Source organism: Bombina bombina, chromosome 1 (assembly GCF_027579735.1).
Source record: "Bombina bombina isolate aBomBom1 chromosome 1, aBomBom1.pri, whole genome shotgun sequence".
In the NCBI taxonomy this organism is placed as follows: domain Eukaryota; kingdom Metazoa; phylum Chordata; class Amphibia; order Anura; family Bombinatoridae; genus Bombina; species Bombina bombina.
Window position 1 is genome coordinate 985327716 of NC_069499.1, and position 26214 is coordinate 985353929.

A 26214-nucleotide genomic window follows, 5' to 3' on the forward strand; every position below is an offset into this window, starting at 1 on the left:
TATTTTAACTAGGTAGAATAGTTATTAACTATTTACTAACTACCTAGCTAAAATAAATACAAATTTACCTATAAAATAAAACCTAACCTGAGTTACACTAACACCTAACCTTACACTACAATTAAATCAATTACCTAAATTAAATACAATTACCTAAATCAGTGTTTTTCAACCAGTGTGCCGTGGCACACTAGTGTGCCGTGAGAGATCCTCAGGTGTGCCACGGCAGACTGACAACAGTGTGACATATTTTTTAAACTTTGCTTGTTTTTTACTCCCAGTGCAGGGGTAGTTTGTAGGAGGCATGGCATAACAGCACAATACATACAGTATGTGTGTGTTTGTGTGTATGTGTATATATTATGCTGTATTAGGCTACAATGTGTGATTTTTTTTAAATTTTGGGATGGTGGTGTGCCACAGGATTTTTTAATGTAAAAAAGTGTGCCACGGCAAAAAAAAGGTTAAAAATCACTGACCTAAATTACAAAAACCCCCCACTAAATTACACAAAATAAAAAATAAATTATCAGATATTTAAACTAATTACACCTAATCTAATAGCCCTATCAAAATAAAAAAAAGCCCCCCCAAAATAAAAAAAAATAAAAAACTAAAAACACCCCCCCCAACAGTAAAACCCACCACCCACACAACCAACCCCCCAAATAAAATCCTAACTAAAAAAACCTAAGCTCCCCATTGTCCTTAAAAGGGCATTTGGATGGGTATTGCCCTTAAAAGGGCATTTAGCTGTTTTTCAATTGCCCAAATCCTAATCTAAAACTAAAACCTACCCAATAAACCCTTAAAAAAACCTAACACTAACCCCCGAAGATCCACTTACAGTTTTGAAGATCGGACATCCATCCTCAACGAAGCCGGGAGAAGTCCTCAGCGAAGCGGCAAGAATTCCTCAACGAAGCCAGGAGAAGGCTTCATCCAAGCCGGCAGAAGTGGTCCTCCAGACAGGCAGAAGTCTTCATCCAGACGGCATCTTTTATCTTCATCTATCCGGCACGGAGCGACTCCATCTTCAAGACATCCGGAGCGGAGCATCCTCTTCAATCGAAGTCTTCTTCCCGAATGAAGGTTCCTTTAAGTGACGTCATCCAAGATGGCGTCCCTTGAATTCTGATTGGCTGATAGAATTCTATCAGCAAATCGGAATTAAAGGTGAAAAAATCCTCAGCCAATAGGATTGAGCTTCAATCCTATTGGCTAATCCAATCAGCCAATAGGATTGAGATCGCATTCTATTGGCTGTTCCAATCAGTTTTACTGTTGGGGGGTGTTTGTATTTTTTTTACAGGTAAAAGAGCTGATTTCTTTGGGACAATGTCCCGCAAAAGGCCCTTTTAAGGGCTATTGGTAGTTTTGTTTAGGCTAGGGTTTTTTTTATTTGGGGGGGGGGGCTTTTTTAATTTTGATAGGGCTATTAGATTAGATCTAATTAGTTTAAATATCTGATAATTTATTTTTTATTTTGTGTACTTTAGTGTTTTTTTTTTTTGTAATGTAAGTAATTGTATTTAATTTAGGTAATTGATTTAATGGTAGTGTAAGGTTAGGTGTTAGTGTAACTCAGGTTAGGTTTTATTTTACAGATAAATTTGTATTTATTTTAGCTAGTTAGTTAGTAAATAGTTATTAACTATTTACTAACTATTCTACCTAGTTAAAATAAATACAAACATTCCTGTAAAATAAAAATAAAACCTAAGCTAGCTACAATGTAACAATTAGTTATATTGTAGCTAGCTTTATTTTATAGGTAAGTATTTAGTTTTAAATAGGAATTATTTAGGTAATGATAGTAATTTTTATTTAGATTTATTTTAATTATATTAAAGTAGGGGGTGTTAGGGTTAGACTTAGGGTTAGGTTTAAGGGTTAATAACTTTAGTATAGTGGCGGCGACGTTGGGGGCGGCAGATTAGGGGTTAATAACTGTAATGTAGGTTGTGGCGATGTTAGGGACAGCAGATTAGGGGTTAATAATATTTAACTAGTGTTTGCGAGGCGGGAGTGCGGCGGTTTAGGGGTTAATATGTTTATTATAGTGGCGGCGATGTCAGGAGCGGCAGATTAGGGGTTAATAATTTTATTTTAGTGTTTGCGATGCGGGAGGGCCTCGGTTTAGGGGTTAATAGGTAGTTAATGGGTGTTAGTGTACTTTTTAACACTTTAGTTATGAGTTTTATGGTACAGCTTTGTAACGTAAAACTCATAACTACAGACTTTAGATTGCGTTACGAATCTTGCAGGATAGGCTGTACCGCTCACTTTTTGGCCTCCCAGAAAAAGCTTGTAATATCAGCGCTATGGAAGTCCCATTGAAAAAAGACTTTACACAAATTGCGTAAGTTAATTTGCGTTAAGGCCAAAAAAGTGTGCGGTGCCCCTAAACCTGCAAGACTCGTAATACCAGCGGTAGTGAAAAAGAAGCGTTATGAGCCTTAACGCTGCTTTTCCACTCATACCGCAAAACTCGTAATCTAGCCGTTAGTTTGTTTTTATTTTACTGTAATCTTAGTTTTTTTATTTTACTGTAATGTTAGGATTTTTTATTTTGGGTAATGTTAGGATTTTTTTAAAGTAATTTATGTTTTTATTTTTGGTCATTTTTAGTTATAACTTAAGGTAGATAGTATTTTGTTATTTTATGTAATTGTATTTGAATTGGGGTTAATTTAGGGGGTGTTAGGTTAGGGGGCTTAGTTATTAAATGAATACTTTGCGTTGTGGGGGGTTGTCAGATTCGGGGTTAATAGTGTAATTGGGTAGATTGCGATGTGGGGGGTTGGCGGTTTAGAGGTTAATATGTTAATTAGTTGTTTGCGTTGGGGGGTTGGCGATTTAGGTGTTAATAGGTTAATTAGATACTTTGAGATGTGTGGGGTTGGCGGATTAGGGGTTAATACTTTTATTAGGTAGTTTGCAATGTGTGGGGTTGGCGGATTAGAGGTTAATACTTTTATTAGGTAGTTTGCGATTTTGGTGGTTGGCGGATTAGGGGTAAATACTTTTATTAGGTAGTTTGCAATATGGGGGTAGGCGGATTAGGGGTTAATACTTTTATTAGGTAGTTTGCGATGTGTGGGGTTGGCAGATTAGGGGTTAATACTTTAGGTAGTTTGCAATGTGGGGGGATGGCGGATTAGGGGTTAATACTTTTATTAGGTAGTTTGCGATGTGGGGGGTTGGCGGATTAGGGGTTAATACTTTTATTATTTATTGCAATGTGGGGGGATGGCGGATATAGGGGTTTTGACGTGTCAGTTTAATTTTTTTTAGCTGGGTTAGATTTGTACGTGTGTTTTCAACTTTTTTTTTATAACTTAGGCACCGCAATATGATATACTGGCGTAAGTCACTGGCGACGCCAGAAATGTGTATTTGCGCACATTTCTGAACCTCGCCAGTTTATCCGACTTACAGCAGTATATCATCTGCTGGCACAGTTTATGTGATTCACCCGATGTGCTAGGTGAACTTATGGGCGACGTGGGTTTCAGCAGTTACGCTGAAACTTACGCCGCATATGTAATCTCGCCCCGAATGTTTCCAATCATTTTTGTTCATTTCGTCAGAACAAGGAACAGAATGTTGATTACTCTCAGAAACAAAGCACATCTGGCCCAGCCTGGAGGCCTAGTGCTAATTGGAACAGGTCCAAGCAAGGCAAGAAGGTGCAGTCCCCGATCCAGTGGCTCTGGTTAGGGGCAGGTTATGCCTTTTTCTGGAGGCTTGGTTTCACTCTGTTCCATATCCATTGGTTTTGAATATAGTTTCCCAGGGTTATCAAATAGGTTTCAGACGAAGGCCTCCCAGAAGATGTTTTTTTCTGTCCAATGTTCCAAGTAATCCCTTAGAGGCAAGCCTTTTTTCAATCAGTTTCAGATCTGGAAACTATGGGAGTGATTGTTCCAGTTCCTTTGCAGGAACTGGTGGATGGGATTTTATTCAAATGTCTTAATTGTTCCAAAGAAGGAAGGTACTTTCAAACCAGTTATGGATCTGAAAGCTCTGAACAAATTTGTCAGAATTTTTGCTTTCAAGATGGAAACTATTCTGCCTTTTGTTCAGCAAGGTCAGTTTGTGTCCTCAATAGATTTAAAGGACGATCATCTTCATGTTACAATCCACATGGAAGATTTCCAGTTTCTGAGATTTGCCTTTCTAGACAAGCACTTTCAGTTTGTTGCTCTACCATTTGGCCTGGCTACAGCTCCAAGAATTTCCACAGTTCCCTATAGTTTGTGATCAGATTTCAGGGGATTGCAGTTTTTCCTTACCTGGAAGATATTTTGGTTCAACTTTTCATTTAGCAGAATTTCACACCAACAGACTGTTGTTGTTTCTTCAAAAGCATGGTTGGAATGTCAATTTTCCAAAGAGTTCTTTGGTGCCTCAGACAAGGGTTACTTTTCTCTAATAGATCAGAGAATGCAGAAACTGATGTCAGCCTGTCTGAACCTTTAGTCCCTCTCTTTTCCCTCTGTTGCTCTTTGTATTGAAGTAATAGGTCTCATGGTTGCAGCTTCAGATTTAATTCCATTTGCTCGATTTCACATGAAATCTCTTAGTTTTATATGCTTTCTCTGTGGTACAGGGATCATACTTATCTATCACAAAATATTTTTCTGAATCAGAGTACAAGTCAGTCTCAGTTCATTATTCAGGGGGCTTCTTTTGCTCGTCCTACCTGGATTGTAATCACTACAGATGAAGGTATTTCAGGTTGGGGAGCTGTTTGGGGTCTCTGAGAGCACAAGCAGTTTGGGCCCCTTAGGAGGCAAGGTTCCCAATAAATGTATTAGAACTAGAATTTCTGTCTAGTCTCCACAGTTCACATTTCAGGAGTGAACAACTGGGAGCAGATTTTCTCAGTCTTCAGCCTCTGCATCCAGGGGAATGGTCTCTTGACTAGGATGTGTTTAATCAGATTGTGGATCTTTAGGGTCTCCCAGAGATAGATCTGATAGCCTCTCATTTGAACAATAAAATAAATTCCCAGGTACTTTGCAAGGTCCAGGGACCCTCAGGCAGAGTTTGTGGATGCTCTAGTAGCTCATTTTTTTTTTTCAACTTGCATATCTGTTTTTTCCTTCCCAGAGAGATTTTCAAGCTAAGGCTAAATAAATCATCAGTAGCTTGACTTTACTGGATCTGGTATGCAGATTTGGTTTAGATGTCCAGTTGCTCTCCATGGCCACTTTCTCTGCGTCCGGACCTTCTGTCTCAAGGTCCATTTTTTCATCCGGATCTCAAATCTCTAAGCTTGATGGCACAGAGATAGTTCTTATGCATATGTGCTTTTCTGTGATTGAAACTTTAATCCAGGCTCAAAAACCTGTGACTAGAAGGATTTATCATAAGGTCTAGGGCTCCATGTACTAAGAGGCGGGCGGACAGCTTCTTAACTCGCGAAGCTGTCCGCCCGCCTCCGCTACACACGGGCAGCGGATCTATTGATCCGCTTGCCCGTATGTATCATTACACACTCAGCGGAGTGTGTAATGCCCGCCCCTTCAGTCGCGCGACCAATCACGCGACTGAAGGGGCTGTCAATCACCGAGAGCGAGCGAGCTCTCGGTGATTTTGCTTCGCCACCTAAGAGGTGGCGTAGGGTGTAGGAAGCAGCGGTCTAATGACCGCTGCTTCTTACATTGCGGGAAGCAGGCTCGCATATGCGAACCTGCCCCGCAAAGGCTCCGGAGCAGCTTTCGCTGCTTCGTACATGGAGCCCCTAGAAGGGGTTTATTGTTTGGTGTATTGATCATGGCTTTTCCTTGCATTCTTTTTGAATTCCTAGAATTTTACAGTTCTGACAGGATGGTTTGGATAAAGGCCTATCTTCCAGCAAAGTTGAAAGGTCAAGTTTCTGCTCTTTCTGTTTTGTTTCACAGGAAGATTGCTAATTTTCCTGACATTTATGGTTTTGTTCAGACTTTGGCACAAATTAAGCCTGTGATTAAGCCAATTTATCCTCCCTGGATCCTTAACTTGGTGCTAAAGGTTTTGCAGGTGCCTCCTTTTGAGCCTATGCATAAAGTCGATATTATGCTTCCTTCTCTTTCTTGTGGCACTCCTTATCTTTCATCAGGATAAATCAGTCTTTAGGACTAAGTTTGATTTCTTGCCTAAAGTTTTGTCTTCAGACAATATCAGTGAGTAAATCGTTGTTCCTTCTTGTGTCCCTAAATCCTAGAATGCTTCAAAGAGGTCTTTGTATAATTTGGATGTTGTTAGAGCCTTGAAGTATTACATTGATGCTACTAAGGATTTCAGACAAACTTCTAATTTGTTAGTTAACTTTTCTGGTTCTAGGAAAGGACAGAAGGTATCTACTGTTTTTTTTTTTACTTTAGGGTGGACATTTTGATTGAAAAGGCTTAATTGGAGGTAGGTAAGCCTCCACCAAAACGGATTACTGCTCATTCTACTAGGTCAGTTGCCACTTTGTGGGCATTATAGAATGAAGCTTCAGTTGACCTAATTTGCAAGGCAGCTACTTGGTCTTCCTTGCATACTATTTCTAAATTCTATCATTTTGATGCTTTTGCTTCTTCAGAGGCAGCCTTTGGTAGGAAGGTCCTTCAGGCAGTAAGCAAATTTGATTGATTTTTGCCTGATTGTATGTTTAAATTTTAAGTGCATTAAAAAAATGCCCCTTTTCTTCTTAATATGAGGAGAGTCCACAGCATCATTCCTTACTGTTGGGAAATACTGAACCTGGCCAACAGGAGGAGGCAAAGACACCCCAGCCAAAGGCTCATATCCAAGTCATTCTTTGCCTTTCGTCACAGGAGGATGGCAGAAGATTCAAAGTAGTTCCTTATGAAGGGTATCTACCCTTTGAATTGGGACTGGAGTTTTAAGTAGTCTTGTCAGCCTCTCAGTGAGAGCTTTGATGAAAGTTAGAGTCTGGAGGTGCAGGGAGAGTCTTTCTGCGAACACATCCAGACTCGTATTAACAGCTCCTAAGCAATCAGTGTTGACGAGTTTCACTGCCTGCTTCTATCACTCATGTCCATGTCAGGAACAATGCTACAAGACTGTCACACTTGAGAGGCCGTGTTTCTGTTCCACGGCATGGATTCCGGTAAGATCATTTCATTTTTTTACACATATGATAATGCCAGAAGACAGGGTCACAGTGTGGCACATTTTATCTGTATGGAATCAAGGGTTAATTTCTCCTGAGGGGGATTATTGAACAGTGGGGATTAATCACATAAATATGCTGCAACACGTGTGAGATTTTTTTTGGGCTTAGGCAGATGTTGGCGCTCTTTTTGCTCTTATAGCAGGGGCGGTCCTGCATTGTACACCATGTGACTGAGTGTGGTCACACTTTATTTCCTCTTTCCTGACCGTGCTGGTTACCGGAGAAGAAGCGGTTTCTCTGTTTTCCTGGGTCATAGGAGGTGCTCCAGCCATTGGGGGTATAAAGGTGTCATTTTTTCTTATTAATCAATAGTCTGCTTTGTAAGTTCAAGCTATGGAGGATTCTGATGCTTTACTGCGCAGTTACAAATGGCTGTATCTGCAACCTTTAGTGCTTTACCTCGCCCTGCTAAGCACAAGCGAAAGGTCAAATATTGCTATCCTTCCCAGGGGTCATCAACTAGTTTGTTGGATTTATCTGATACATGATTATCCGATGATGAAGGCTTCTGATACTTCAGAGAGCGCACTTTATGGGTCGGAGTCTGCTGCCTCTAAACCTCCAGCTGCGGAGGAACCAGACTTTAGATTTAAGATTGAACATTTACGCTTTCTGTTGAAGGTAGTTTTGGCTATGTTAGAGGTTCTAGAGCCCAAATTGCCTGAGAAACCTTTGATTCCTAAATTAGATAAGGTCTACGAGATAATGGTTGTACCACAAACTTTCCTGGTTGCTGTAAAGATGGCGAACACTATTAAGAATGAATGGGAAATGATTGGTTCTTCCTTTTTTCCCTTTGTCTTCCTTTAAGAAATTGTTCCCGGGCCCGGGAGGTGGATGGCGCTATCTCCACACTTGCTAAGCACACTATTTCCCCACTTAAGGATAGTTCATCGTTCAAAGAGCCCATGGATAAGAAGATAGAAACTCTGTTAAGAAAGATATTTCAACATACGGCAGCAGCTGTTGCTGCGGTTGCTGGAGCGGCTACCTACTGGTGCGACTCCTTATCTGAGTTGATCAAGGTGGAGGGTCCCCTCTACGTGATCCAGGAAAGAATTAAGGCCTTAAGAGTTACTAATTCTTTTATTTGTGATGCAAATATGTAAATTATTTGCCTGAATGCTAAGGCTTCATGTTTTTCTGTTCAAGCCCTTAGGGCACTCTGGCTGAAGTCCTGGTCTGCGGACATGACTTCTAAGTCCAGACTTCTTTCCCTCCCCTTTAAGGGAAAGATTTTATTTGGTCCAGGCCTGGACTCAATTATCTCCATGGTTACTGGAGGCAAAGGTGCCTTTTTACCACAGGATAAGAGGAACAAGCCAAAGGGACAAGATCCTAATTTTCGTTCCTTTCGTTCTAATAAATCCTAACGTCAGTAGCCCTCTGCGAATCCCAAGCAATCCAAGAGTACTTGGAAGCTGGCTCAGTCCTGGAATAAATCCAAGCAGAGCAAGAAACCCACAGAGACAAAGTTGGCATGAAGGGGCGGCCCCCGATCCAGTTCTGGATCATGTAGGGGGCAGACTGTCACTCTTTTCAGATGCTTGGTTTGGGGACGTGCAGGACCTGTGGGTCCTGGAGGTCATCGCTCAGGGATACAAGATAGGTTTCAAGTCTCATCCACCCAGGGGCAGACTCCTCCTATCAAACCTGTCTTCCAGGCCAGAAAAGAGAAGCCTTTCTGGGGTGCGTGAGGGATCTATCATCCCTAGGAGTCATTGTCCCAGTACCTCTCCCAGAAATAGGTTTGGGATACAATTTAAACCATTTTTTGGTCCCATAGAAGGAGGGAACTTTCCGCCAGATTCTGGACCTAAAGTGCTTAAACAATGTCCTATCTGTCCCCTCATTCAAGATGGAGACGATAAGGTCCATTCCTCCCTTATTTCAGGAAGGATAGTTCATGACCACTATAGATCTGAAGGATGCTTACCTTCACGTTACAATCCACAAGGAATACTTCAAGTTCCTAAGGTTTGCATTCCTGTACCAGTACTTCCAGTTTATTGCACTTCCATTTGGTCTAGCTACTGCTCCAAGAGTTTTTACGAAGGTTCTAGGGGCTCTGCTGGCAGCGGCTGTTGCTGCGGTTGCTGGAGTGGCTACCTACTGGTGCGACTCCTTATCTGAGTTGATCAAGGTGGAGGGTCCCTTCGACGTGATCCAGGAAAGAATTAAGGCCTTAAGAGTTGCTAATTCTTTTATTTGTGATGCAAATATGCAAATTATTCGCTTGAATGCTAAGGCTTCAGGTTTTTCTGTTCAAGCCCGTAGGGCACTCTGGCTGAAGTCCTGGTCTGCGGACATGACTTCTAAGTCCAGACTTCTTTCCCTCCCCTTTAAGGGAAAGATTTTATTTGGTCCATGTCTGGACTCAATTATCTCCACGGTTACTGGAGGCCTTTTTACCGCAGGATAAGAGGAACAAGCCTAAGGGACAAGGTCCTAATTTTCGTTCCTTTCGTTCTAATAAATCCCAACGTCAGTAGCCCTCTGCGAATCACGTGCACGAACACAGTGTTATCTATATGAAACACATGAACTAACACCCTCTAGTGGTGAAATTTTTTTAAAATGCATTCTGAAAAGAGGTGGCCTTCAAGGTCTAAGAAATTAGCATATGAACCTCCTAGGTTAAGCTTTCTACTAAGAATACCAAGAGAACAAAGCAAAATTGGTGATAAAAGTAAATTGGAAAACTGTTTAAAATGACATGCCCTATCTGAATCATGAAAGTTTATTTTGGCCTAGGCTGTCCCTTTAAGGCCCTCTGTGGCTTGGTGTATGGAGGTGATTGGTCTCATGGTGTCCAGCATGGACATCAATCCTTTTGCCAGATTCCATCTCAGACCACTACAGATGTGCATGCTGAGACAGTGGAACGGCGATCATTTGGATCTGTCTTAACAGATTTCTCTGGACAACCGGTCGAGAGAATTGCTCTCATGGCTCTGTCCAGATCACCTGTCCCAAAAGGCATCCTTCTTGAGACCATCCTGGGAGATTGTGACTACGGACAAAAGTCTATCAGGATGGGGAGCTGTTTGGGGTGCCAGGAAGGCATGGGGCCTGTGGACTCGAAAGGAATCCTTGCTACCGATCAACATTCTGGAACTTCGGCCAATCTTTAATGCTCTGAAGGCTTGGCCTCTTCTGGGTTCGTCCCAGTTTATCAGATTCCAATCAGACAACAGCAACCAGGGGGACGAGAAGCTCCTTAGCAATGAGGGAAGTATCTCGGATTCTGGAGTGGGTGGAGGCCCACAACTGCTCGCTGTCAGCGATCCACATTCCGGGTGTGGACAACTGGGAAGCGATTTCCTCAGCAGACAATCCTTTCATTCGGGGGAATGGTCTCTCCATCCAGAGGTGTTTGTGAAGATTTGCAAGAAATGGGGACGCCGGAGATAGATCTCATGGCATCCGTCTCAGTTCCAAGCTACCCAGATATGGGTCGCGGTTCAGGGATCCTCAAGCAGAGCTAATAGATGCATTAGCAGTGCCTTGGAGGTTTAATCTAATTTACATTTTCCTGCTGTTGCCAGTTCTTCCACGTGTAGTGGCCCGCATCAAGCAGGCATCAGTGATACTGATTGCTCCATCGTGGCCACAAAGGATATGGTTCGCGGACCTGGTGGGGATGTCCTCATCTCCTCCATGGAAGTTACCTTGTTGCAGGGATCTGCTGGTCCTTTTGTTCATCAAAATCTAGATTCTCTAAGGCTGTCTGTGTGGAGATTAAACGCTTAGTCCTAGCCAAGAGAGGTTTCTCTGAGAGGGTTATTGATACTCTCATTCAGGCTCGTAAATCTGTTACTCGTCGCATCTATCATAAGGTGTGGAGAATTAACTTATTCTGGTGAGAAGAATGTGGTTTAGCCTGGCTTAAGGTTAAGGCTGCCAGGATACTTTCTTTTCTCCAGGAGGGTCTGGAGAAGGGCCTTTCTGCCAGTTCCCTGAGGGGAAAGATTTCAGGCCCTATCTGTTTTGCTGCACAAGAGGCTTGCAGAGCTCCCTGATGTGCAATCTTTCGTTAAGGCTCTGATTAGGATCAGACCTGTGTTTAGATCTAATGCTCCACCTTGGAGTTTGAATCCTGTTCTTAAGGTTTTGCAACGGGCTCCATTTGAGCCTATGCATTCGGTTGACATCAAATTGTTGTCCTGGAAGGTTAATTTTCTACTGGCTATTGCGTCGGCATGCAGAGTTTCTGAAATAGCTGTCTTGCAATGTGAGCCTCCTTATCTGGTCTTCCACACTGATAAGACTGTCCTACTTACCTGCTTGGGTTTGCTTCCTACGGTTGTGTCTGATCGCAACATCAATAAGGAGATTGTTGTTCCTTCCTTGTGTCCTAATCCTTCTTCTTCTTCGAAGAAATGTTTACTTCATAATTTGGATGTGGTTCGAGCTTTGAAGTTTTATCTTCAAGCTACTAAGGATTTTAGACAAACTTCTTCCTTGTTTGTTATCTACTCTGGGAAGCGTAAGGGTCTGAAGGCTTCTTCGACTTCCTTATCTTTTTGGTTGAGGAGTGTTATACGACTTAGACCTCCTCAGAGGATTACGGCTCATTCCACTAGAGCGGTGGCTTCCTCTTAGGCCTTTAAGAACGAGGCCTCTATGGATCTATTTTGTAAGGCGGCTACCTGGTCCTCCTTACATAATTTTTCTAAATTTTACAAGTTTGACGTTATTGCTTCGGCTGAAGCAGCTTTTGGTAGAAAGGTTTTGCAGGCTGTGGTGCCCTCAAATTAGGGTCCGCCTCTCTTTTACCCCTCCCGTTATCATTTAGTATCCTCTAGAGCTTGGTTATAGTTTTCCCAACAGTAAGGAATGATGCCGTGGACTCTCCTCATATTAAGAAGGAAAACATAAATTATGCTTACCTGATAATTTAATTTGCTTCTGTATGAGGAGAGTCCACGGCCCCCGCCCGTATACTCCGATGGGCGGACCAAAATTAGGTTTTCTCTTCTGGCACCATTTATACCCTGATATTTCTCCTACTTTTCCTTGTTCCCTTGGCAGAATGACTGGGATATGAGGGAAGTAGGGGGAGTATTTAAGCCTTTGGCTAGGGTGTCTTTGCCTCCTCCTGGTGGCCAGGTTCAGTATTTCCCAACAGTAAGGACTGATGCCGTGGACTCCTCTCATACAGAAGGAAATTAAATTATCAGGTAAGCATAATTTATGCTTTTTGGGTTTTTGTGGGCTTGTGGATTTAGTTTTTCAGTGAAAAAATATGAAAGTAAACATACTTTATGCTTACCTGTTAATTAATTTATTTCATGGTGGTGAGAGACCACGAGACTCCGCCCTATGTTTTTTATGTTGTTTTTTATCTTGAGCATATATTTTTTCCCTACTCCTTCTATTGCTCTTACTGCTTTTTTCTACCTCATTTTTCTTGGCTATACGTTAGACTGAAGTACCTCTGAGGTGGGAGGGCTTTTATAGAGCTCTTGGAGTTTGGGACGCCGGAGATAGATCTCATGGCATCCGTCTCAGTTCCAAGCTACTCAGATATGGGTCGCGGTTCAGGGATCCTCAAGCAGAGCTAATAGATGCATTAGCAGTGCCTTGGAGGTTTAATCTAATTTACATTTTCCTGCTGTTGCCAGTTCTTCCAAGTGTAGTGGCCTGCATCAAGCAGGCATCAGTGATACTGATTGCTCCATCGTGGCCACAAAGGATATGGTTCGCGGACCTGGTGGGGATGTCCTCATCTCCTCCATGAAAGTTACCTTGTTGCAGGGATCTGCTGGTCCTTTTGTTTATCAAAATCTAGATTCTCTAAGGCTGTCTGTGTGGAGATTAAACGCTTAGTCCTAGCCAAGAGAGGTTTCTCTGAGAGGGTTATTGATACTCTCATTCAGGCTCGTAAATCTGTTACTCGTCGCATCTATCATAAGGTGTGGAGAATTAACTTATTCTGGTGAGAAGAATGTGGTTTAGCCTGGCTTAAGGTTAAGGCTGCCAGGATACTTTCTTTTCTCCAGGAGGGTCTGGAGAAGGGCCTTTCTGCCAGTTCCCTGAGGGGAAAGATTTCAGGCCCTATCTGTTTTGCCGCACAAGAGGCTTGCAGAGCTCCCTGACGTGCAATCTTTCGTTAAGGCTCTGATTAGGATCAGACCTGTGTTTAGATCTAATGCTCCACCTTGGAGTTTGAATCCTGTTCTTAAGGTTTTGCAACGGGCTCCATTTGAGCCTATGCATTTGGTTGACATCAAATTGTTGTCCTGGAAGGTTCATTTTCTACTGGCTATTGCGTCGGCATGCAGAGTTTCTGAAATAGCTGTCTTGCAATGTGAGCCTCCTTATCTGGTCTTCCACACTGATAAGACTGTCCTACTTACCTGCTTGGGTTCGCTTCCTACGGTTGTGTCTGATCGCAACATCAATAAGGAGATTGTTGTTCCTTCCTTGTGTCCTAATCCTTCTTCTTCTTCGAAGAAATGTTTACTTGATAATTTGGATGTGGTTCGAGCTTTGAAGTTTTATCTTCAAGCTACTAAGGATTTTAGACAAACTTCTTCCTTGTTTGTTATCTACTCTGGGAAGCGTAAGGGTCTGAAGGCTTCTTCGACTTCCTTATCTTTTTGGTTGAGGAGTGTTATACGACTTAGACCTCCTCAGAGGATTACGGCTCATTCCACTAGAGCGGTGGCTTCCTCTTAGGCCTTTAAGAACGAGGCCTCTATGGATCTATTTTGTAAGGCGGCTACCTGGTCCTCCTTACATAATTTTTCTAAATTTTACAAGTTTGACGTTATTGCTTCGGCTGAAGCAGCTTTTGGTAGAAAGGTTTTGCAGGCTGTGGTGCCCTCAAATTAGGGCCCGCCTCTCTTTTACCCCTCCCGTTATCATTTAGTATCCTCTAGAGCTTGGTTATAGTTTTCCCAACAGTAAGGAATGATGCCGTGGACTCTCCTCATATTAAGAAGGAAAACATAAATTATGCTTACCTGATAATTTAATTTGCTTCTGTATGAGGAGAGTCCACGCCCCCCGCCCGTATACTCCGATGGGCGGACCAAAATTAGGTTTTCTCTTCTGGCACCATTTATACCCTGATATATCTCCATCACGAGACATCGTGTATACAGATTGTGGGGTATAAATGCGCTTCAGTGAAATAGCAGACACTGCAAACAGCTTGAGAGCTAAAAGATCACTAAGGTTGGAAGTGGTAGAAGAAAGCAATTTCCAGTCGAAGGGAAGGATTGCTATTGGGTCTTATCCAGAAGCCCTGCAGGCAGTAAAATCCCAATACTGCACACATCCGGTGGGGATCTTCCACACAGCCAGCTGGTTCGCTGTAGAATACCAGCCTGCTCCTGTAGGCACAATAGAGTGCCGCTAATTTTGTGAGTACCCTTAATCTGCTGCTGTTTGGATTCATTTATCGTTTTTGACCTACACATGTGGCGCCTCTGTTTTTGTTTTTTTGTCTTAACATCATAGAAGTACATCATCCCCTTGGGTGACGACAGAGAGCGGCCTATCAAGTTCTGGGACGTCTGAGGATACCTGTTGGACTTAACAGATCTGGCTTGTCTAATTTATCTATCCAATCATTTTATTTTGTATCATATCACTTTGTATTGTTTTTATTTTGCACATATAGGGGATTTTTATATATCACATTGTGTGTATGTATTTACAATTTTAGCGCCTCTTATAGAAGCCCAGTGATTCTCATCACGGTTGCCTCTTTATTTGTTTAAATTAATTTATTTCATGGTGGTGAGAGACCACGAGACCCCGCCCTATGTTTTTTATGTTGTTTTTTATCTTGAGCATATATTTTTTCCCTACTCCTTCTATTGCTCTTACTGCTTTTTTCTACCTCATTTTTCTTGGCTATACGTTAGACTGAAGTACCTCTGAGGTGGGAGGGCTTTTATAGAGCTCTTGGAGTTTGGGAATCTTTGCCTCCTCCTAGTGGTAGGGAAGAGTAATTCCCAGTAGTAATGGATAAGTGTACTTTCACCACCATGAAAGAAATTAATTAATCAGGTAAGCATAAATTATGTTTTTCCATAAAACGGGTTAATTAACTACTCAGAAAAAGTGCATGACTATGCATTACTGAGACCGGGGACTCTACTGTGTACTGACTGACAGGATCAACTCCTACATCAAATAAATTATATGCTCAGAACAGGAACATCTGTTTTTCAAATACCAAAGCCCTGTAAAACCTTTGAAACCTTCTCTTTTGTTCAGGAGTATCAGTCTCTATAATGCCCCTTTTGTCTTAGAATGAAATTTAAACTTCAACAGCATTTGCATCATAAATATTTCCAGCAAAAAAACCTACAAGTTTAAAAAATGTATTCCTTTAAGTGACAAATCTATAATTTACAATAATGCTACACTATAGACTAAGGGGTCTTCTGTGTATAGTGAAAGGATTTAGTGACCAGCTCTGGGCCTGGGGTCAGGGGTCAACAAGGCAAAGGTTGGTGACAAATAGATGACTCTTCCTACAAATATTAATCTCAGGCAGATAAAAAATGTAAAAGTACACATTGGAAGTACAGGTGTATTTCTGTCAAGACAAAAAAAGTTTAGTGAAAGACAGTTTGAATAAGCTCTAAGGAAATACTAATTTTGTCTAGATATGTGCATGGCGAAAAAATTTGGTTCGGATCGATTCGGAATTTTTCGAATTTTGGTTCGGATCGATTCGAATTCGGAAAATTTTGAATCGATTCGGTTCGGATTCGTTTTAGATTCATTCGGATTCAAAGAAATTCGGCTGGATTCGGTTTGAAAATTCAGAATTTCGGTAAGTGTTAGGTGGGATTAGACTAGTATTATGTACTGTATATTAGGTGTAACCCATAGCAGAGTGATATAACCTACTATACTGTACAATACTAGTGTAATCCATGGCCATCCGAATTTACCAAATAAATCCGAACTAATTCAGATTTATTCTGTAATTTCGGCAATATTTTAATTTGGAAATTCGGTTCGATCCGAATCTGCCGAATTTTCAGAATTTCCGAATCGATCCGAAACGAATTGCACATATCTAATTTTGTCTTTGACATGTAGTGAGACAAAAGCACTGCACTGTAAATATGTATAGCATTGTCATGATAAGCTGAAGATTTCATCATTTGAAGTGTAAGTCATTGATGCTGATTAATAGGACAGAATAGGATACCTACTACTTGTCAACTAAACATTGCACAGTTCAGTGATATTAGTGTAAACTCGAAGCTTGCTGTAAGTTTTGCCGGCTATGCTATGGATGTGCTTCAAAGCTGTGACCTAAGGTGACTTGCTGTGCTCAGTAAGTTATGTAAGAAACATTCTATAACATTCAGCAAAGGGAAGAGATGAAGCTCAACTTTCACTGCGACACAAGTACAGAGTTGCATTCATAAACAGCTGCCAAGAGACAGCAATTTGTGCTAGAGATAAAAACAGCTCTGATAATGGGAGCAATCTTTTCAAAAGACGGACAGTCCAATTCTTGGTTTCCCTCTAGATTTGAGAACAAAGTAGATGTTTTCTGAGAAATAGAAACATACGTATTTAGTTGTAGACTATGTGATATACTATAGTGGCCTCACTAATGATTTGTTCCTTTTCTCAAATCTGAGATGTGTGATAGGAAAACCAGGCAATCACATTTTCTGCTTCCTTTGGTGCTCTACTGGGGATGTGGGCAGATCCACACTGTTAAATGCAGCAACTCAAGTGCCCTTCATCCACTGAGCTGCTTAAGGCTACATGCCATCAAAAGGACATAATGTTGTACTGTCATCCCTATCTCTAAATATAGCCAATCACACATCTGAATTAACAGTAAAGCTGGTTTAGGGTTCCCCCAATGAACAATTCAATCTCTGGGGGTTAGCAAAGTGGTACCCAACACACACTTTAACTCCTTAATCATGACTTAAATGGAAATATAATTTTAAGAGAAATAATATCAATCTGATTTTAAGACATACACACACATACTTGCACATATACACATATAAACATATACATACACACACGCACATACACCTATACACACAAACATACACATATACATACACACACATATACACACACAAACATACCCATATACATACACACACATATTTACACGCAAACATACCCATATATATATACGCACACATATACACAAACATACCTATATTCATACGCACACACACACTCACAAACATGCACATACACACAAACATACACATATTCACACACACTCACAAACATATACATTTACACACACATACACCTATACACACAAACATATACACACATTCACAAAAAATATATAAACATACACCTATTCCCACACAAATGTTCACATATACACATGCATATACACACACTCACAAACATATACACATGCACATACACACACAAACATATACATATACACACGCATATACACACACTCACAAACATATACACATGCACATACACACAAACATATACATATACACACGCATATACACACACTCACAAACATATACACATGCACATACGCACATACACTTATGCACAAACATACACACGCACATACACAGACAAATATACACACACATACAGGTATGTACATATATACACACATCCCTACACATAAACTTACACATATTTACATATACACACATATCACACATATATATATATATATATATATATATATATATATATATATATATACATAAACTCACACATACACATATGCACACACTAACATGTACAGTATATACACACACAAAAATGCACACTTATATTTCCAACTGAACCTAGGGATATCTCTCTTTCAGTTCTATCTCTCTGCAGGTGTTTATGCATCGTCCCTTGTCTCTCACTGTCCTGTTTCCTTTTCTCTGTGCTGTGACTGCTATCTCCTTTCTTGTTACCTCTCCCTATTTCTGTCTCCTACTCTCTCCCTCCATTGCCCTCTCACTTCCTTGAGACTTTACTATTCTCCATACCTGCCCCTCTTCATTCTATTCTCTGCCCCTATTTTACCCTTTTTCACTCCTTAATGCTCCTTCACTTCCTCTGCTGTCTCCTCTTTTTCTATATAAAAGACAAAACAAAGGGGCGCCTCATGTGTAGTATCATCAAATAAGCACAAAGCCACAGAAAAAAACCAAATGGGTACTCACAAGGCTCTGGAGCACACCTATGTGCTTGTAGGGACAGGCTGCAGATTTTATCAGGTGTGACAGCTCACCCACAGAGGATATCAGTCATTTACTGTAGTAGAAAGATAAAACACAGGAAAAGCACCAAATTGTGCAGATCACAAAGGATATGGTGTTTAACTTAGCACAAAGGAAGATTGGGTACTCACATGTTAGATGAGCACACTTATGTGCTAGTAGGAGCAAGCTGGCTTATTATGGTAAGGTGTGTCAGCTCACCACCAAGGGACTTTTCCTTAGGATGCAATATCCAAAAGTGGCAGACTTCTGTGTGTTAGGTTCCACTCCAAGCAGGTGCAGGCAGGTAAAATCACTCACAAGAGTATTTTTTACAAATTAAAAAATACTATTTATTAAAAGCAAATTAAAATACATGTACAAAAGAGTGAACTAGGGGCATACAGTCAAGCCCCCTGTAAATGCAACGCGTTTCTCGGCTCATACGCCGTTTCCTCAGGCATATTTTTTACCCTGCTACTGTCCTGCTTTATATACCTACTGTCTAGTGCCAACTAACATTTTTCCTCTCTATCCTAAGGGCGTGTACCCTTTATTGGTAACCTTCAACACCTGACTGTTTCAGTGTTTAATTGCAAAGGTGTCAGTCTTGTGTGTTAAAATAAAACAAAGGCATAAAGTGAAAATCTATACAGAAATTCATATACAGCTATTCATATACACCTAATAATTCTAAACAATAATCTCTAAACATATGGAAACAATGTAATCATGAATGTAAAACATTCTTTCACATTCATATTATACAATCTATCTGCCCCCCTTTACTTCACATTTAACAACGTCTGTCTCTTTATCTCTTTTTCTCCCGCACCCTCACATTCCCACTCGCCCTATCCATTTCTCCCTTGTACCATCTGACCCATCTTTTCTCTATAATTTTAGTTTGCAACATTTCACTTTTTCATCTTTTGACAAATAGCAGAAAGTCTAATTTTCTTTTTTGCACCCCATACCCTTTTCTTCTGGATAGGAAGTTAATTGGATGCGTAGGATGTGAGAGCGCTTCAGAGAGGGGAGAGGCTGCTCCTTTTTATGTCACAAGCACAGTCACAAGTCTTAATCCGTCCTCTTTATTCCACCAAACCAAGATAATGTTAATCCCCTTTATACAGGCAAATCTGCTAAAGCTGCTGCCTTTGAGTGTCCAAATCCCTCAATATCCTCTGTCTACACTGACATTTTGACCTGCTTTGCATTTTCAATCAGTAAATCTATGTTAGGGTCTTAGGACAACTTACAGTAAGTTACCTTTCAGACAAAAGTAATATAATATGTTAATTGTCAGGTAATTTATTGCCTCTGTATTTCCAGTGCTCTAGGAATTAAATCTACATACAGGTAATTGATTTGATTCAGTGTGATCTTTTTTCTTATGCAGTGATGGTGCTAGAAATTAAAGAGCTACCAAAGTTTGCTATAAAGTTCTATATATAAATGGTGTTGGTGGGAGGTCAGTAAACGTTAGTTTTTTTCCAGCAATACATTTACATTTGTTGCATTGCTTTGATGATTTGTAAGTCGGTTTGAGGGCGTAATTCACTATATAAATGTAATGTGAGTGCATAATTGCATACTGCAATGGTTGCCCATAAACTCATCTTGGTGTCAGCAGGTCCTACAGCCAATCAGAAACCATATCACCTGCCCCTTAGTTAAACAACATAATGTATTTTCATTTCTCTAACCATCGTTAGAAGTGAATGTCGGGTTTACTATCTTGATTCATAGTTTATCTGAGCTGTCTGTGGTGCAGAGCTCTAGCGAGAATTGGCCAGGCTTTGAGAAGCGTGGGAGCACACGCTGCTGATTATGTAGGGGGCAGTCAGTTTGGCTTCTGATTTCCTTAACTGCTCGCTGACATGGAGAAGAAAATATAGCTGGAATGTATGAGCCTGACTCTGTTGTACTTGCACAATGCAATGACGGAAATTAAGTTCTGGAAAAGAAAATAATATTTACTACCCCTTTTTTACCTCTCTACTAATACTGGATAGAGCCAAGGACATGTTAACAAGGTTCTGCCCTGCAAGTGTATGGCTACTAAAAACTTAGGGTTGCAAAGCACCTTCTAGCGCCCACATAGAACAGCCGCTAACTACTCAGCTGTTTGCATAGTGTGTATTGTTTGTGAGGTATAAAGTAGTTTTAAATTAACATTTGCTTTGTCTTCCAGGGAAGTCCACCCTCAAGGGATCCCTCCTGAACACACTCTTAGCTTCCTGCTTCGTCTGCTCCCACAAGCCAATCGTGAGCCTTTTGCTGTCTGGCAGTTGGTGGATGAGGACTTCCAGCCACGCCTTGGGGTGATCCTGGACAGTATGAATCTTATCGTTTGATTTTGCATTAGTGCATCCTGTGATGGTGTCTTTAAGCCAGAAATTCATCCCCAAGTATCATTGAAAAATATCACAGAAGAAGAGCTCTGATTTTTAGTAGCCCTGGGCATATGTAATGCTTTAACTACAATTATTATTCTTTTAATAAGAACAAATGTAACCTGTCATATTCTCTTTCTCCTTACCCATATCTTTGTCACATATTATATAGATTATACGTGAAACGATTTCAGAGCAGTAAACAAGTAGTAAAACACTCTCAAAGTTAAATATAACACCTATTTTAGTTGTGTAAAATTAATTGTTAAGGACTATTAAATACAGTAGAATTGCATAATCAACTAGTGCATAATAAAAAGACAATGTAATAGCACTCAAAATTTTAAATGAGCAGTAAATTTTTCTGATAATTTTAAAAATTTACTTTAACCTTCCAACACCTGTATCATGTGACACCCATCAGCCAATCACAGACACATATACATTATAAGAACTCTTGTATATTCTGAGTAGTAGCAGGAGCCTCGGAAAGGGTGACTATAAAAAGACTATGCATAGTTTTATAGAATTCATTTGAAAAAGTCTTTTAAAAATGCATGCTCTATCTGAATCATAAAAGTTTAATTTTGGCTTTAGTGTCTCTTTAAACATAGGCTATATGATCCATTGTTTGAAAATGTCATGTTATATAATATTTTGACATTTAATTTTTTTTTTGTTTTGTACAGCAACAAAAAATACATTAACATATTTCAACCCAAGCCGTGAGGGCGGAGTACAGGAAGTTGTTTTCACCCAGGAGGAAGTGAAAAGGATTTTTTATGGGAGCTTTCACAAGGTTACTGAAAAATAACCTGTTCTATAACATACTGTAGTATAAATGCTGCAAGGAGCAGCTCATCCAGCTAATACACACGTGTCTCAGCACCTGCTACAGTAAAGCATGTAAAATGTTGTTTATATGAAATTATCAGATGGGATGGTTAGTTCCTGGGGTTTACAAATGTATTTTGGTGTTAGCAAGAATATTAAGGAGCTATTCACCTTTTTGGGGTTATAGAGATGCATGTTTGTATATAGATATATACAGTGTAATCCAAAAAAGTTAGATGCTAGCAGGAAAATTCTAGATGTGGTACTTTGGCTTCAGGAATTTGTCAAGCCCCATACTAGACTGTTCTTCATTGGTTCATGAGCACTGGGTCACAATCTAAAAGAGTTTTATCTCCTGTGACCACCAGGTGCAGGTAGCTGTCAGCAAAGGAACTGTCCGTCTGTACGTGGATTGTCAGAAGGTAGCAGAGAAGCCTATTAAAGTCATGGGAGAGGTGACCACTCGTGGATTTGAGATGCTGGGAAAGTTGACCAGAACCAGGGGCTTAAGAAGTGGCTCAACATCAGTGAGTATGTTCAGAAAGTAATCCTCTTCATTGTCGTTGAGCAGTATCAGGCTTCTTGTCGATCTCTTCTTTATGAAACTAGCGATGTTATCCTAAAATGATTCAACATTATTCAGAATTCAACCTGGCATAGTACCTAATCTTTATTTCATATAGCCAATTCCTGTTTGTACAACATTTAGAAAGGGTGCTGCTTTACCATAGCGAAACATCTAAATGGTGTATGACTGTAAAAGGGTGAAGATTTACACTTTAATAGTTTGAGCTACTGATTTGCCATTAAAGGGACACTGAACCCAATTTTTTTTCTTTCATGATTCAGATAGAGCATGAAATTTTAAACAACTTTCTAATTTACTCCTATTATCAATTTTTCTTTGTTCTCTTGCTATCTTTATTTTAAAAGCAGGAATGTAAATCTTAGCAGCCAGCCCATTTTAGGTTCAGCACCATGGATAGTGCTTGCTTATTGAAGGCTGACATCTACCCACCAATAAGTAAGCATAACCCAGGTTCTAAACCAAAAACGGGCCGGCTCCTAAACATCACATTTCTGCTTTTTAAATAAAGATAGCAAGAGAACGAAGAAAATTTGATAATAGGTGTAATTTAGAGAGTTGCTTAAAATGTCATGCTCTATCTGAATCATGAAATAAAAAAAAATTGGGTTCAGTGTCCATTTAAGTTCTGCATCAATCTGTATGCCTCACTTGTAAAACAGTCATAGAATCATGAAACTGGTTCAGATTGATGTTCCGAGAAGGCAGATTTAAATGTACTTTTGATAGACTGTAGGCTGTGCTATCTGTTACAGAAATTCACAGCTTTAAAGGGACATGAAACCCAAAATGTTTCTTTTATGATTCAGATAGAGAAAACAATTTCCTATTTACTTCTATTATTTAATTTGCTTCCTTCTCTTGTTATCCTTTGCTGAAATGTTTATCTAGGAAAGCTCAGGAGCAGCAAAGAACCTAGGTTCAAGCTGCTGATTGGTTGCTGCATATATATGCCCATTGTCATTGGCTCTCCCCATGTATTCAGTTAGCAACTAGTAGTGCATTGCTGCTTCTTCAAGAAATGATACCCAGAGAATGAAACAAATTAGATAATAGAAGTAAATTAGAAAGTTGTTTAAAATTGTATTCTCTATCTGATTAAATCATGTCCCTTTAATATGTATAGTGTGTTAGAGAGAATGGGAGTGTAATGATAAAGAAACCTTCAATATATACTGAGGATTATTTTGCAGATATGGGGAATATTTTAAAGGGAAAAAAAAGATATGTACTACAACAAGTTCTAGCATTCATTTTAGAAATGACTACTTCATAACAAATCATGATAGAAACATAAAATGGTGGCATATAAAACATGACTATAGACATCTCATTATATCCTAAATAATTCTTACATTTGTACATTCTGGGGGATATCTATCAAGCCGTCAACTTTGTTGCATTCGCCGGCACCCTATACGCTCGCCTAACATTGCGGCCGCGTATCTCAATACCCTCTCCATATTTATAAATAAAGCTGGCAAAAAGACACGCACCAAGTACGGGGCGATGAGCATCGGACTGTTGTTAACTAACAGTCATTGATCTTTCATCTATTTGACTTTTTACCAACTTTATTTATACCCTGTCACTAAACGCCGCCACTGTACTAAAATGTTTAACCCCTATCCCGCCGCTCCCTGACCCCGCCGCAACCTAAATAAAGTTATTAACCCCTATCACGCTGCTCCCCGACCCTGCCGCAACCTAAATAAAGTTATTAACCCCTATCCCGCCGCCACTAAATAAACGTATTAACCCCTAAACCTCTGGCCTCCCACATCACTACCACTAACTAAACCTATTAACCCCTAAACTGCCAACCCCCCACATTAGAGCTGTTAAAATCCTATTGACTGTTCCAATTAGCCAAAAGGATTTGAGCAGCTTTCATCCTATTGGCTTTTCCAATCAGACTCGGGGCTTATGTTAGGGTGTTAGGTGTAAATGTAACTTGTTTTCAACCATAGAAATCCATGGGATATCTGGCAGCATCGAACATAAGCTTTCAGACTCCCATTGATTTCTATGGCATCCGCGGCCTCCAGGGTGGCGGATTGAAAACCATGCTGGGCCGGAATAGCCACGAGCGTACCTGTTAGAAATTAGATAACTTTGAAAAAGTGTCAGATAGAGCCGAATGTGTATTCGGAACATCTGTAATGACGTAAGCATCGATCTGCGTCAGATTGAGACCAGCGGATCGTATGTTACGTCATAAATTTCAACATTTGCCGGTCTGTAGGCTTTAAAACTAGGTCGGATCAAGCTCGCAACAATTACGCTGCGGAATTACGGCATATTTGCGGTTGGCGGCTTGATACATATCCCCCTCTAGGTTAACAGGAAAGTAAATAGACTCATCAAGAGTGCTTTTAATTTTTATCTGCAGTAGAAATTGGGTATATGTTGTAGCTATGCATGACCTGGGTCAGAAAGTGTTAAACTTTCAATTTTTTTCCCATTTAGTCTCCTCCGCAATACAATATGACCCGTGTCATCACAGCTTGATTATTAGACACAAGACAGAGTGCTTCATTTGCGACAGTCATTTTGCTTTGTTTAACTTGAGACATGTTAAATTTCAAGTGATCAATGGGTCTCATTTCTAGCAGATTCTCCTCCAGAAGAAAGAGCCGGTCTCTCTAGAGGGCGTTTACAAGGGAGCGATAACATCTCACTCTATTTATAGCTGCGCGGGTCAGCAGAGCCCTCGGTTTGTAGGGAACAGAATTACAGCGCTATCCATGGATTCATGTAATTATAAACTGCAGGATACTTTGCCGTGTACAGACAGGGATTAAAAGCTTCTTATCATGTTCAGATAACATTTTGCATATCTCCTTCTGCCTGATTTTCAAGACTTTTATCATTGTATTAATTAATAGGGGTTCTGTCCAAGTCACATCAGTTTTTTTTTATTTTTTTTATTTTATTTTTTCTAGGAAAGTACAGAGCAACTAAATATTTTCATTTTATGTATTCTTTATTTTTTATTGAGAAAAAAAGCGTATTTGGAGCAAATAAAAATGAAGTTACAGATTTAGTTTTTTGGCCTCCCTGTGGAGCTATGGAATGTGGGACAAAGCATCATTTTTGTACAAATGCAAGAGATGTTTAATGTACCTTTAAAGTGACATGAAATCCAAATATTTTCTTCCATAATTCATATAAAGCATGTGAATTTAATCAACTTTCCTGTTTACTTCTATGTTCTAATTTGTTTTGTTCTTGTTGAAAAGGATACCTAGGTAGGCTCAGGAGCTGCTGATTGGTGGCTACACATATATGCCTCATGTTATTGGCGCACCCAGTGTGTTTACTAGCTCCCAGAAGTGCATTGCTTTTGCTTCAACAAAGGATACCAAGAGAATGAAGAACATTAGACAATAGAACTAAATTGGAAAGATGTTTTAAAATTGCATTCTCTATCTGAATCACGAGAAGAATAATTTTTGGGGTTTCATGTCCCTTTAACCCCTTAACGACCAAGGATGTGCAGGGCACGTCCTACAAAAACTGGTACTTAATGACCATGGACGTACCCTGCACGTCTTCAGTGTTTTCAAGCGCTGAAAGCGATCGTGATCGCTTCCAGCCACTTTCAGGTTATTGCAGTGATGCCTCGATATTGAGGCATCCTTCAATATCCTTTTTTAAGCATCCAATGCAGAGAGAGCCACTCTGCGGCCCTCTCTGCATTGGCCAGTGATGGTGCCAATTGTTGGTGGGTGAGAGCCATAGCAGGAAGGAGGCGGGTGGGCGGCTCATCGCTGGAGGATATCCGGATCCTGTCCCCTTTGTGTTTCCTGGAGCTCGTGCTAGGCGGGGGCAGGGGGGGCGCACGCTACAGAAAGTTAAAGTCCAAAGAGGGAGAGGGAGGGGGGGAAAAATGTTGGGAAAGGGATCTGGGTAGGGTATTGAGGGGGGCAGCTACACTACAGAAAATGTTTTTTGTTGTTGTTTTTTTATATAAAAAGGGAAAATTTTGTAGTAAACTGGGTACTGGCAGACAACTTCCAATACCTA

The 26214-nt window shown here is 40.4% G+C and overlaps 1 protein-coding gene across 1 annotated transcript in view; it reads left to right on the forward strand.

Moving 5' to 3' along the window:
* The window catches only part of COL20A1 (collagen type XX alpha 1 chain), a 478350-nt gene that overhangs the window by 314033 nt on the left and 138103 nt on the right, over positions 1–26214 (forward strand). The window contains exons 22-24 of the mRNA XM_053708962.1: positions 20564–20706; positions 21455–21564; positions 21968–22126. Coding sequence (XP_053564937.1) covers positions 20564–20706; positions 21455–21564; positions 21968–22126 — 412 coding nt within the window. The remainder of the gene's footprint in view (positions 1–20563; positions 20707–21454; positions 21565–21967; positions 22127–26214) is intronic.